This window comes from Dryobates pubescens, chromosome Z (genome assembly GCF_014839835.1).
Source record: "Dryobates pubescens isolate bDryPub1 chromosome Z, bDryPub1.pri, whole genome shotgun sequence".
Classification (NCBI taxonomy): domain Eukaryota; kingdom Metazoa; phylum Chordata; class Aves; order Piciformes; family Picidae; genus Dryobates; species Dryobates pubescens.
Window position 1 is genome coordinate 131,806,447 of NC_071657.1, and position 14,518 is coordinate 131,820,964.

At 41.3% G+C, this 14,518-nt stretch overlaps 1 protein-coding gene across 2 annotated transcripts in view; it reads right to left on the reverse strand.

Annotated features, from left to right (window-relative positions):
• TMTC2 (transmembrane O-mannosyltransferase targeting cadherins 2) overlaps window positions 1-14,518 on the reverse strand; it is a 304,368-nt gene that overhangs the window by 16,972 nt on the left and 272,878 nt on the right. For both annotated transcript variants that reach the window (XM_054178580.1, XM_054178581.1), the window contains one exon: window positions 6,309-6,372. In XM_054178580.1, the coding sequence (XP_054034555.1) occupies window positions 6,309-6,372 (64 nt within the window). The remainder of the gene's footprint in view (window positions 1-6,308; window positions 6,373-14,518) is intronic.

A 14,518-nucleotide genomic window follows, 5' to 3' on the forward strand; every position in this document is an offset into this window, starting at 1 on the left:
GGGTTTAGATAACAGGGACTAGGCAGACCTGCTGCTCAGAAGAGTTGCAGGAGCAATAGATTCACCATAGATGAGGGATCTGCAGTACCCCTGCAGCACTGTAAGGATGACATTGGATCCAGTGAAGAGTTGAACAGTGCCATTTTTTTGTCTGTTTTGTCTCAGCAGCTGCAGACAGTGTAAGAATCACTGTTAACCCACGCATTGCTACCATCAGCAACAGCACTACCATAGCAGGAGCTCTTGAAAGTTTTATGAAAATCCTCCCTGGCAATACCAGGCCATGCCCCTAACAAAGCTGGCAAAATACATTAAGGCTGTCTTCCTCACAATTACTCTTAACCTGCTAAAGCTACATAAGAGAATTACTGAACAATCAAGAAAAAGTCAAAGAGGGAAATTTGGCAGGGAAACACCTAAGGAAAAAAAAGAAACATAATAAAACAGGCCTTGGAGACAGGTGTTTCAAGAAAAAAAAAACAACATCTAGTTTATTTTTTAAAGATGTATGCACTATTGAAAGTATATTATTGCCTTGAATAAACCTCATCTATTATGAACACTTTCCATGAGGAGGCACTGAAAGCATTATATCTACAAGATGGCTATAAAAATACAGTCAACAATCTGGAAGACACCAGCATTTTTTTTCTTTCAAATGTTAGATAGCTTGAGGTAGAACTTATTGCAGGCCTGGAGCCTTTGACATGAAATCTGTATTAAAGCACTGGGGGAAAAAAATAATAAAAGAAGCACTTGCAGAAACTGCTTTTTAAAATGATTGTGTGTTAACTGATTACATAAATCTTTCAAGTCAAGAAATGGTTTAGTCCCCCACATCATGATTAAACCATCTAGTGGAAATGATATTTATTTTGCTTATAGGTACATTTCTCCTTTCCCCCTCACTCTATGTGTGTGTCTTTATGTATGTTGTTACAGCAAGACATTTAATCAGGGCCCTTTGAAGTGGTAGAGTGGAAACAGCTGTTTCTGACAATGTGCTGATGACATGGGGCTTAAAGCTGTCATGAGCTTCAGATTGCAAGCAGCACTAATATGTGGTTGGGACAGTAGTGACTTGCAGGTCATGGCACCTCCTTGAGGAATGCTTCTAAGCCAATCAGCTCAAGGTGGTGGCTCAAAGTCTTAAGTCTCTGGTGAGCTCGCTTTCATTTAATACTCCTGAGGTTACACTTCAAAGTGCCCTTTCGTCTCAAGAGCCATTTGCCATATGTGGTGGTTCTAGAGCAGCCTTTTAAAGATTGGTTGCTTCAAGCTCAGACTTAAAAAATTAGAAATGCAGTGCTATTACACAAATGATGTCTTAAAATTTGAATAAAAGCTGAAGCTTAAGTCAATATATCACATTCTTGCAAAGAATGCCAATTTAAAGAGAGTTTCTGGAAGACTGCTTTTTCCACAACAGAGTGTGCTTAAAGCTCACATTGGAGAGTGCGTAACAACTTGGTTAAACAATTTCCTGGTTTGTGAACATTACAAGATGTAGGGCACCTAGAAACCATCTCTAAATACAGCTTTTCCTCAGCCGTGCTTCTGCTTAGGATAATTAATGCACAAATGTCTTGCTCTCCAAGAAACTTACACTTTCATTTCTTCATGCAGCTGAATTTGTTAAAATTAGACTAATGTGATTAACATCCACCCAAACCAACACTGCGAGAACAGACACATATGTGCTTCTCATTGATGTGTCATTAAAATGATTTTGTTTTGATCACAGTAAATACATAATGTAGGAATGCTTTTTTTTTTTTTTCATTGGATAGTATTCAAAAAGATCCAGGGGCTAAGGAAGTTAATCTCCTATAGGCTTGAAGGAGGAAAAGAGTCCCATAAGAAATGACTGTCTCAGTTTGGAGGCAGACAGATTGTTCTTTTACCTCTTCCAAAGGCAAGAAAAAACCCAGAAAAAATGCTCACACAAGGGATTGAAGTGGAGAGTTTAAATGGAAATGCTATTCACAACTACATACAGCAGGACAAAGCATATAAAATACACAAAAATCCACACTCTGGGTTTAACAGAGAACCCCATTAAGCCACAGCTTCACACAAACCTCCCTTTAAACTAGGCCAACAAACCCAAGCTTTCATGCCCCACCCCCCCCATCCCTTTGCCTCTCTAACCCTCATACCACACCATTGTGATGCAGTTGAAATTCATCTTGGCAGCTCCAGGCCCCAATTAGGCAGCTCCAGGCCTAATTGGCAGCATTGCCAAGGCTGACACCAGGCCTCCCCTTCAAGAGATAACAGCCTGTGCATCCTCCTGGGAGGAGAGAGGGAGGGGAAAAGGGAAGAAAACTGACTCTGCAGACAGTTTTATAGGGATGCAGGACTTAACGGGAATGAAATACACTTCCTGGTCCACCTCCTGGGCACTCCCTAGCCTCAAGGTCTTCAACTTTGTGGTTTCTTAAAGACCCCTACCACAGTGACTCATAGCAAATAAAAGATTCCTTCTCTGAACTGTTTCCTGTATTCACAGAATCATAGGATGTTAGGGGTTGGAAGGGACCTCAGGAGGTCAGAGCAGGACCATAGAATCTAGCACAGGTCGCACAGGAACACATCCAGATGGCTCTTGAAAGTTTCCAGTGGAGGAGACTCCACAACCTCTCTGGGCATCCTGTTTCAGTGCTTTGTGACCCTCACAGTGCAGTTCCTCCTCATGCTGAGGATGAACCTCCTGTGCTGTAGTTTATATCCATTACCCCTTGTCCTGCCACAGGGTGCAACCCAGAAGAGCTTGACTGCTCCCTCTCGACACCCAGTCCTCTCTCTCCCTTGGCTGTCCAGGGAAAAGTCAACTCTGTGAAGCCTATTTAGACAGCAACAAGGCAAGAGGAAATAGCTTCAAGTTGTGACAAGGGAAGTTTAGATTGCATAGTAAGAAAACATTACTGAGAGAGTGGACAGGCTTTGAAACAGGCTGGCCAGGCAAGTGGTGGAGTCACCATTCCTGGAGGTGTTGAAAAAATGTGTATGTACACATGCATCTGTATATCACATCCCATCCCATCCCATTCATGCATCTAGTAGCCTGAATTTGCTACAAAGAAATGTTTCTGTTGTTTAGGTGGGTTGGATTGGTTGATGGGTTGGATGTGATGATCTTGAAGGTCTCTTCCAACCCGGTCTATTCTATTCTATTCTATTCTATTCTATTCTATTCTATTCTATTCTATTCTATTCTATTCTATTCTATTCTATTCTATTCGTGACTGTTTGACACTGTGCCTTTAAGGACAAGCAGTGCTGAAACACACTGGCAAAATGTTTTCGGTACTAGAACCAAAACATTCTGATATTCTAAACGAATTTCATTGGTTGATAGACAAAAATGCAGCTTTAGATTGTAGAGCAGTTGGAATTTTTTTTTCCTCAGTTCAGTTTTGTCGGGGAGTTGGGGAGTTTGGGTTTTCAGCCTGTTCTCCCTGCCTGCTTCTCTGTGAACTGCTGGAGTTGGCCTTCAGATAAGCAAAAACTAATCCTGCATGGGCTTTTGAAGCTTACTAACAACTCTTCTCCTTAATAACTTGCCTTTCTTTCTCTCTAGCCCCTTTTTGGGGAAAAAGGGAGGTAGGGGGGGAGAGAGGGGGTTCCAAGGAGGGGATCTCTCCCTCGGGGAGGGATTTTTGTTGTTATTTCTCTTTGCTGTATATTTCTGTGTATATATTGTAAATACCTGTATATATTGTGTTATATATAACCTGCTTTCCATATATGCTTGTAAATATATAGCTTGCTCTTCGACTGGGCTAGTTGTGGTTTCTTACTCTGTGGAGGAGGGAGAGCTAAGCCCTCTCTCAACCTACCACACTATTCTATTCTGGATCATTAGTGACAGATTTAAAAACATCCTTCAATACTATAGTTTTCTTAAGGATGTCTCATTAACATCTTGACTAACACGATTTTGTTGATCCTTCACATTTGTCACACAGTGAGAAGATACACAGGCTATAACCAAAATAACAAATTAATCAGCATTTTCAAGCTGTGTGGATGGTTCCTACACAGCTCTGGTGGACTGGGCCACTACAGTCCCTCAGACAGCACCTGGGCACATTCTGAGAAGCCAGCTGGATCAGCACTGTACACTTTTTACAGCTGTCAGACAGCTGATGCTGTCAGTGAAAGCAGGCACCATTTTCCCACTCTGCATCATTAAAACTCTTTTAAGAAGCCATGAACCGTATGCACACTGTGCTTAACCAGAAAGTTAAACTTTATCGTCCAGAACATTAAAGCAAAATTACCTCTTAAAGAAAGCCAAATAGCAGTACTTATTAGATATTAACTTAAAATAACCAAAGATGTAAGAAAGTTGCTATAATAAGACTGCTCTGATGATCTTATCCTGGACAAAAGGATACTTTGGTTTTAACATACAAACTTCTCAGCCAGAATACCTAACTTTTATAGTACCATGGCCATGAGCTAGAAGCTCTCAGTTACCTCCAAAGCTGTCTGAGAAACAATCATATTTATATATTATTATATAAGAATAAACATGTTTTTCAGTTTCTGAGAAACATTTTGAGAGTACAATTAACCACAGAAAAGAGGGATTGTACCAAATTTGAAGCAACTGAGGAAATTCTTTCAACATTATGAGATCCACTGAGACACACTGGCCACAGCAAACTCAGACAGTGCTACAGGTGGGGTCAGAGTGGTTGGAGAGCAGCCAGGCAGAGAGGTACCTGGGGGTAATGGTTGATGGTAGGCTGAACATGAGCCTGCAGTGTGCCCAGACAGCCAAGAAGGGCAATGGCATCCTGGCCTGGATTAGGAACAGTGTGGCCAGCAGGAGCAGGGAGGTGATTCTGCCCCTGTCCACTGCACTGGTTAGGCCACACCTTGAGTCCTGTGTCCAGTTCTGGGCCCCTCAGTTTAGGAAAGATATTGACTTGCTGGAATGTGTCCAGAGAAGGCCAACAAAGCTGGGGAGGGGTTTGGAACACAAGTCCTATGAGGAGAGGCTGAGGGAGCTGGGGTTGCTTAGCCTGGAGAAGAGGAGGCTCAGGGGAGACCTTATTGCTGTCTGCAACTACCTGAAAGGAGGTTGTAGACAGGTGGGGGCTGGTCTCTTCTCCCAGGCAACCAGCACCAGAACAAGAACACACAGTCTCAAGCTGCGCCAGGGGAGGTTCAGATTGGATGTTAGGAAGAAATTCTTCACAGAGAGAGTGATTGCCCATTGGGGTGGGCTGCCTGGGGAGGTGGTGGAGTCGCCATCATGGGAGGTGTTTAGGAGGAGATGATAGGGTGCTTGGTGCCATGGTTTAGTTGATTAGGTGTTGTTGGATGGTAGGTTGGACATGATGATCGTGAAGGTCTCTTCCAACCTGGTCTGGTCTATTCTATTCTATTCTATTCTAAAAAATGTCTTGCATCTCGAAACATAAATAATGGGAAAGCTGAAATTATTGTGTCTCAAAGAAAAACTTTTTTTTCTTCCTGACTGAAGTTTCTAAGTTTTATCCTCAAGTTTGGCTCTTGTAGACCTCACTGATAGGAACGTGCTCTAGATTTGACTTGATGCATAGACAAAGCATTAGGTATTTAAAATAAATTCTACACCATTTATATTCACAAAAGTTTTTTTCCCCCGAATATGAAGGTAGTTGAAAAGAAATAGAACCCTGAGTATTAAATGGCAAAAAGAAAATCTTTCTTTTTTTCCCCTTTAGTTCCTGATGCAGTAACATTGGAAATGAGCTTTTCTTTTTAAAAAAGGGTCTGTCACATAGTCCTGCACATTTCTGCTTCAAGGAACAAGCATTTCTTTGCCAATATACAACCAGCCTCAGAGGTAAATACCTCTGAGATAAAAATCATGATCGGTTTGTGGAACATTTGCCAAGAGTTCATGACAGAGGAAAAGGCACAAATGTATCATTTAAAATGCTTTGAACAGTGGATCACAGAATAGCTTTTCATTCTCCTTTCCTAGTGAAAATAGATGGAATTAGGAGGGCTTTCCAAAATTAGCACTTTCAAATGTAGATGGATTAATCTGTATCTAGAAAACTTTTCCAAGTATATTAGCCAAGTAAGACTTGTTGCTAGCACACATCACGGAGGTAACTTCACAGTATAGGAATTGGTTTGACAAATGAACAGCTTTATCCAACTATCCCATAACTAGCCATTAAAAGAACATAATACAGGCCAAGGGATCAAATGCTCCAGCAAGAAGTTTCTCCTCGACACAAAGGGTTCAGCATTCTGGCAGACTCAACTCAAGTAATGGATGTCATTAAGCAGGTACTTACATTAGGTCTTAATCCTGCTGCCATTTCATAATACTTCTCAGCTTCTTCGTTGAGGCTGGCTTGTCTAGGAGGACAGAACAAGATCAATATAGTTACACTCCATATTTTCTTGGGCTACCAAAGATACCATACTAAAGAAGCACAGTTAAAACCAAAATAATGATTGAACTATTAGCCTCAGAAATGCACAAAATGCATCCATCTAAAAGATTATCAGTTTTTAATAATTCAGAATCTTCATTACCACAAAATCCTCTTTGCCTGCCTCACTTCTTTTTTAGTTCTGAAATTACATTAGTACACTCTGGAGAGAAAAACAGAAGGCCAAACACACATCTGAGTTGCACCAAACCTTGCCACAGGAAAAGCTGTTTTTTATTGGTTGGTTGGTTGGTTTTGGTGGGTTTTGTTTTTTTTGGTAATTAGCCATACTATACAATAATGCAGTTCACTTCTTTTTGCCTCCCCAAGAACACTGAAATTCTAGAAAAAAATAAAAAAAAACAGAGAATATAATGAATTCTCAAAATTGGGTTTCCATGATACATGGAATTAATTTAACAAAGAGTGTTCTGATTTGTGTCCAGTTCTGGGCCCCTCAGTTTAGGAAGGATGTTGAGTTGCTGGAATGTGTCCAGGGAAGGGCAACAAAGCTGAGGAGGGGTTTGGAGCACAAGCCCTGTGAGGAGAGGCTGAGGGAGCTGGGGTTGCTTAGCCTGGAGAAGAGGAGGCTCAGGGGAACCCTTATTGCTGTCTACAACTACCTGAAGGGAGGTTGTAGACAGGTGGGGGTTGGTGCTTCGCCCAGGCAACCAGCACCAGAACAAGAACACACAGTCTCAAGCTGCGCCAGCTGCAGTTTAGGCTGGATGTTAGGAAGAAGTTCTTCCCAGAAAGAGAGATTGGCCATTGGAATGTGCTGCCCAGGGAGGTGGTGGAGTCACCATCAGTGGAGGTGTTTAGGAAGAGACTGGATGTGGCGCTTGGTGTCATGGTTCAGTTGATTAGATAGTGTTGGATGACAGGTTGGACTTGATAATCTCAAAGGTCTTTTCCAACCTGGTTAATTCTATTCTATTCTATTCTATTCCAGCATTTACTCACATCAGTCTGAGAGGACATTAAAACTTAGATCTCCCATGCCAGGGGAATAAGCTGGGTTTCTGGGCACCTGAATCACTATTAGCTCATCTCATTTTCTTTTCCTTACTAATACAGATGGCACCTACATTCTATTAATAGTTTAATTTTTACTTTTTTTTTTTTCTTCTAATTTTCCACTTTAATGCTTTCAAATGAAAATGGAACACAGTACCAAAGAAATCCCAACTATATATTTTTTTCTGAACAGGCATTGTTCTTTCCTCTCAGACTTCTCCTTTTTGTCTCCACCTTCTTAATTTTCCTCCAGCTATTTACTGTGGCTGCTGGCCCAGTGAATATCAGTTGATCACATAGATGTCTTGAAAAAGTTGGTAAATATGTAAGAAAACCCAAGTGCTACTATCAGGCAGGCCACACATCTTCTGCTAAAGTAATTTTCCTTTTTGTCTGTGAAAAGTTAGGTCCCTTCATAGAAGACTTAGGACAGGAGAACCTCAGCATACTTGTGTTTGTCTTGTGATTACAGAAGTGTTTCTGTGATACACAATGGAAAATTCAGAAAACAAGGATAATGCTGACTAAGGTTTGTTGAATTATTTTATTGGTTTTTTTACCCTTCTTATTCTGATGCTGAGAACAGTTTCTAGTTCAAAGTGTATCACTCAACTGAGATTGGATCTGGAGATTTTACCTTGTTTATTTCATGAGCTTTTATATGCTTTGCTATTCAGTGATCTAGCTGTGTTCTAATTTTATGTTCCCATCCACCCTAATTTTAACCATTAGCCACATCAGGCATGCTACTTAATCCCAATCAACACATTGTGACAGTTGTTGGTCTTGGGAGGAGAAAGGGAGGAAGGATAATCCCTTTGATGTTTCTCACATAAGCGGCATGCAAGCTGAAACCATTTCCTGACTCACAACTTGCCAAGTAGAACCTGCTTTATACCTGCTAACTGGTTTAAATTATATTGCACATAGATCATCGACTGAGTGACTGCAGTGGTTAGGAACGATGGAATGTCTAAAAATACCCATTTAACCTGCTTCAGAATCACTCCTGATGGGCATTAGTAGCACTCGAAATGACTGGGGGACAAAAAGAATAAAAATAAATCTCAGCCTTTCCAATTTCAGGATTTACTGTAAGGCACATAAAATGAAACATGGCACAGAGGGTTTGTGTTTTTTTGTTTGCTTTGTTTTTCCTGTCTGCACAAAGCTGTGAGGAAACAAAGCATTTTTGAATGTGGTGAAGTTCTGTGCAATAAACAAGGTGCCTTACCCAGGAGGCAGATACAGAGGTATACTTCACCTTCAAAAAGTGTTCTTGGCATGTGAACATGGAACAAATTAAAATCTTGTCCTCTTTTAGCCCAGTGGAACTACATGGTTTGCTCTCCTCCCACATGTACATCTTGAAACATGGATCATTAATTCCCAAGTTGAAATCAGTTTGAATTTATAGTTCTCCATTAAAAACGCTTTATAGAAATTAATGTGCACCACAATAACTTGGTCAGGAGGAAAGACAGTTCCATTTCTGGGTTATTCAGCAATAGCTCCTTTAGTTAAGATACAGCAGAATTCTGGCTCCCATTTTCACTGGAAATCTGCACCAGGAATTCATTATGTTAAGCTCTGGAATGGCTTTCCCCTGAGCAAAATTAAAGGCATAAAGGTAGGAAATTGCAGTAACCGTATGCCACTGAGCAGTAAAGGGCTCTGGATCAATGTCAAACAACTGAAGGACACTACTAAAGGAAATATAATTCATATTAGAATAAACCATTAGATAAAATGCTGATACTAAACCAGAAAGGAAGGAAAGGAAGAAAAGAGAAATGGGGAAGACAGAGCCCTTTTCATAGTTACAAGCTATATTTCATTCTCTCTGCTAAATCTCTTCACAAGGACTGACCTTCACAACACTTCTGATTTCCCCTACTAACATCTAGCATTCAATCTCCTCCTTTTATTCTCTCATATCTCTTGACCTGAGCCTCCAGATCTATCAGTTCCCTGTATTTTTTTCCTGTTGAGTGCCAATAAAACCTCATAAATGTGCTTGACAGAACATCATTCTTAGGTTCTTCTAACACCCAGTTATATTCAGCTTGACTTCATTTTGAATATTTATGTTGATCACTGGAAAAAGGTACTGCTTTAAGAGATAAACAACACCAGTGCTGACTGCTTTACATATATAAACTCCTGAATTGAAGAGAGTTGTTTTTAACCTGCTATCACTTGGCATAGGCTTCTGACTGTTCACAGGATCACAGGATGTCAGGGGTTGGAAGGGACCTCTGGAGATCATTGAGTCCAACCCCCATGCCAGAGCAGGAACACATAACCGTATAATCTAGCACAGGTCACACAGGAACCCATCCAGATTGGTCTTGAAAGTCTCCAGAGGAGACTCCACAACCTCTCTGGTGAGCCTGTTCCAGTGTTCTGTGACCCTTACAGTAAAGAAATTCCTCCTCAAGGCCACACATTGACTTCTGAGTTTGGTTTTGGGCCTCTCACTGCAGGAAGAACACTGAAGTGCGGGAGAGGGTCCAAGAAAGGACAACAAACCTGGAGAAGGGTCTAAAGCACAAGTCTTGTGAGGAATGGCTGAAGTAACTGGGGCTGTTTCATCTGGAGCAAAGGAGACTGAAGGAATACCTTATTGCTCTCTACAACTACCTGAAAGGAGGTTACAGTGAGGTGGCTGGTGGTCTCTTCTCCCTAGTAGCAAGTGATAGGAAGAGAGGAAATGGCCCCAAATTGCACCAGGGGAGGTTTGTATTGGGTAACAGAAGGGTTATCAAACACTGGAATAGGCTGCCCAGGGAGGTGGTTGAATCAACATCCCTGTAGCTGTTTAAAAGATGCACAGACGTGGTGCTAAGGGACATAGTTTAGCGCCAGATGGTAGTTAGATAATGGTTGGACTTGATGATCTTAAAGGTCTTTTCCAACTAAAACAATTCTGTGAGTGTTTCCCAAAAGCCCCACTTACAGAAGTGTGAGGGGGAAAAAAAATTCCTATAAAATGTGCTTTTAAGAAAAGCTCTTCTTCCTATGCTTGTTTTCATTTGGAAACAACGTGAAGCTCTTCTCCTGTTTCTAATTACTATGGCAGTGTCACCACACTGCCATTCCTCATTCTGAAAGTAATCATCCCCTAGATCACTGGAAACTTCATGGCAGCTCACCTCAGTATTAAACTCACCACTGTGAATACATGACTCAGTCACTGAGGCTACAGCCACCATATGGCATTACAAATAGATGCTTTCAGCTTTGCTGAAAAGATTCAAACTGCTGTAAGCAAGAACACAGCAAATCCTACAAGAGTAAAACACATGACCGGTTGCTGTTTTAAGAAGAACCACCCAAACAGCAACACGACCCTGAAATGAAGCTGTCTGGAAAACAAATTTGTTGAGCAAACAAATTTTACAGGCAAAGTATTATGCAAGTTAAAAGTTACCAGGCTGTTGCAAAGAAATTCATTACATTCATCCCACATCTCACCCCTATTACAGCTGACTTGTTTCATCTGGTATTACATTATCAGGATCCTACGCAAGTCACGTAGGCAAAAAATTAATATCTCTGTGTGATTAGGAACAGGGAGGTATCTGAATAATGCAAACACCACTAACTCAGATGATTTTTCTTGACTTCAGCTGCAGATTGAGTCACAAGGAGAGGAAGTAAATAGTTAAGTTTAAGGAGCAAGACAGGCTCTTTAACCCTTTTCAAAGGAGCTAAAGAAAACACTCCCCACAGGATTGGATAGAATAGAAAGTTGAAATGGAAATGCTCTTCATAAATACATATTACAGAGTGAAGCATAAAAAATACACAAAATCCATAGTACACCTTGGCCAGGGATGGCCAGAAAACCTCCTTAGGCCAACACTTCCCACCACCTTCCTCCAAATCAGGCAAAAACCTAGGCCTCAAATGCTCCCCCCAGTCCTCCCAACCCAGGACTCCTATACCAAACCTGAGTGATCCAGCTTAAAATTTAGCTTGCCAGCTCCAGGCCCCACTCTCACTCATAGCAAGCATAAGGGAACCAGACAGGAAGGGAGGGAGTGAGGGAGAAGAAGGGGAAAGGACAGCTTGCGCTGTTCCCTTATAAATGGAAGATGCAGGCATTCTGGGAATGGAATAAGGTGATTTCCTGTGTCCACCCACTGGGCTGGATTGTTCAGCTCCCTGTACCCTCTGGTACTCTGGAAGAATCATCTCCAGATGGTTAGGACATAGACCTCAAAGTGTAACAATAATGCAGGAATACCTGACAGGAAGAGCAGAAGTCTTTCTTGTGACTGCTAAAGTGAGAACAGGCTATCTATAAATATAGCTACTGCATTTGGACACAGTTAACAATTCTGTTGCAAATTCTAGTTCCATATTTTGAAAACCTGTGTATGTTTATTTAGGTTGCATTTCAATTTAAACATTTTTCTCCCAGAGTGAAAAGATTTTTTAGAAATGGACAAAATATTTTTTTCCCTAGAGTAGAAAAATTAATTGGACTTGGAAGGATTATTGGGATTTGTTTTCTATTCAAAGCATCTTAAACCCAAATTTGAAAGAACTTGCCTGCAATTCAGAAGAAGTGTTTACATGCTTCTGAATTTCATGGCACTCCTGTGGGCTAGGGGTGGAAGCAGGAGTATGACAGGAATAGAATAGAATAGAATAGAATAGAATAGAATAGAATAGAATAGAATAGAATAGAATAGAATAGAATAGAATAGAATAGAATAGAATAGAATTAACCAGGTTGGAAGAGACCTTCAAGATCATCGAGTCCAACCCATCATCCAAAACCATCTAATCATCTAAACCATGGCACCAAGCACCACATCCAGTCTCCTCCTAAACACCTCCAGTGATGGTGACTCCACCACCTCCCCAGGCAGCACATTCCAATGGGCAATCACTCTCCCTATGAAGAATTTCTTCCTAACATCCAGTCTGAACCTCCCCTGGCACAGCTTGAGACTGTGTCCTCTTGCTCTGGTGCTGGTTGCCTGGGAGAAGAGACCAGCCCCTGCCTGTCTACAACCTCCCTTCAGTTAGTTGTAGAGAACAATAAGGTCTCCCCTGAGCCTCCTCTTCTCCAGGCTAAGCAACCCCAGCCAAAAAGGCAAAAAAAGGAGGGAAAGAAAATTCCTCTCTATTCAACAGCATATCACTGGGTAGAACACTTGGTCTGAATAAAATTATTAGAATTTAGAGAAAAATCTAAGTTACTTTTATTGCCTCCTAATAATTTTGGAAACCTTGCATCATCCACACCAGTATCAACTCCTGTCTCTTAGTACACAACACATCTTTCAACAGTATCCCTTCTCCTGTCTCACAACAATCAATTCACTTCCATGCCCTGTGAACTTCTAAAATGTATTTTCTACATCTGTAGTACCTAAAGAGTGGTTGGTCACCTACAGGAAACTCTGCTCTTTAACAGTATGCCAGACTGAGGACTCCCTTCTTTCCTTCCTCCTTTGTATCTTGGTGTCTGCTTTTCCCTTGGAATCATCTCAGCTCTCCATCATTCTAAGTATCCTGAAAATCAGCTTCTTCTGAAGTCCCACAGAGGCAAGATGGATTTGTAGCTGCTGTGATTTAATTTATGAATAGACATTCCCCTTACCCAACAACTGTCATGTAAGCAACATAGTGAATAGATTGCTAAGGAAAGCAGTGAACAAAGGCAGACAACAGAATCATAACCTTTTAGCAGAAATCAGTCAGATCATAAGACACGTGGTTTAAAGCAAATATTTGGCGGCAATGAACTTAACTTTGCCACCCTGACTCTTGCTAAATCCTCCAGACCACCTTAAACTCCCAGAGCATATTAGGAAGACATGACAATCTTCCACAAAGAAAGCTGAGTAGTTAAGTGAATAATTAGTCCAACAGGGAATCCCAAAGGAACACAGTTGGATTCTAGCTAAACTAAACCATCAAGCCTTTTTTTTTTCTGTGTGTGTGGTGTGGTGTTTATTTTTAAGGGTTTTGGTTTGGTGGGTTTTCTTTTTTTCCTCCCCTCTCTCTTTTTTTTTGTCTTCTTTTTAAGGTTTTGGCTTTTTGCTTACAGCTAAAACAGAGAATGCAGTTTAGAATCACTGAGCTTAATGCTAGTCAGAAAGTGCCTCCCCAGAAAGTGCCCACTCCCAAACAGTTCAAGTAGGGTAACCATGGCTGTTGCACAGCACAGCTCTTACTCCAAGAGTGAAAAAAAAGACTCACATGCAGAGGCAAAGACATGTGTCTTCAAGAGCTGGGATGCTTTACTCATGCTCACAGAGAAAGCAAGAGCTTTATAAAACTTCTACTCAAAATAGCATTGATCTATGCCACCACATTTTAAAATACTGTGGTGGTTTGGCCCCTGGCCTGGAGGCCAGATGCCCACCAAAGCCGCTCTACAACTTCCCCTCTTAAGTGGACAGGGGGGGAGGGGGAAAAAAATGTAACAGAAGCCAGTAATAGGATAGGAGCAATTTTAGTAACATTAATAAGCAAACAGCAATAGACCATGTGGAAGCAAAAAGCAGAGAGAGAGAGATATGTTAGTCTCTACCTCCCATCAGAAGGACGATGATCAGTCTTGGGAATCAGGGTGGTTACTTGGGAGGATAGACCCCATGGATAAATCCCCCCACTTCCTTCTTTCACTTCATTCTTATACCTGAGCTGATGTCATTTGGTATGGAATACCTCTTTGGCCAGTCTGAATCAGCTGGCTCAGCTGTGTCCCCTTCCAAGATCTTGCCCACCCCTCAATGTACTCTTGGGGCAGGGAAATGTTGAAAGGGCACAGCCAGGATACTTATTCAACAGTAGCCAAAACACTGCTGTGTTATCAACTGCTGCTGCAAAAAACCCCACAGCATTAGAAAGATGCTGTGAGGAGAATTAACTCCAGCTCAGTCCAACCCAATACAAATACTCACAAGAACACCATTAAACCATCTTCCACAACACATTCACTGAAATCAGGAGTCTGACATGCTCCATACCCTTCTGGATTCAGCTTTCATGCCTAATTTGCTATGCTTCTGTTTGTGAATTTGTTC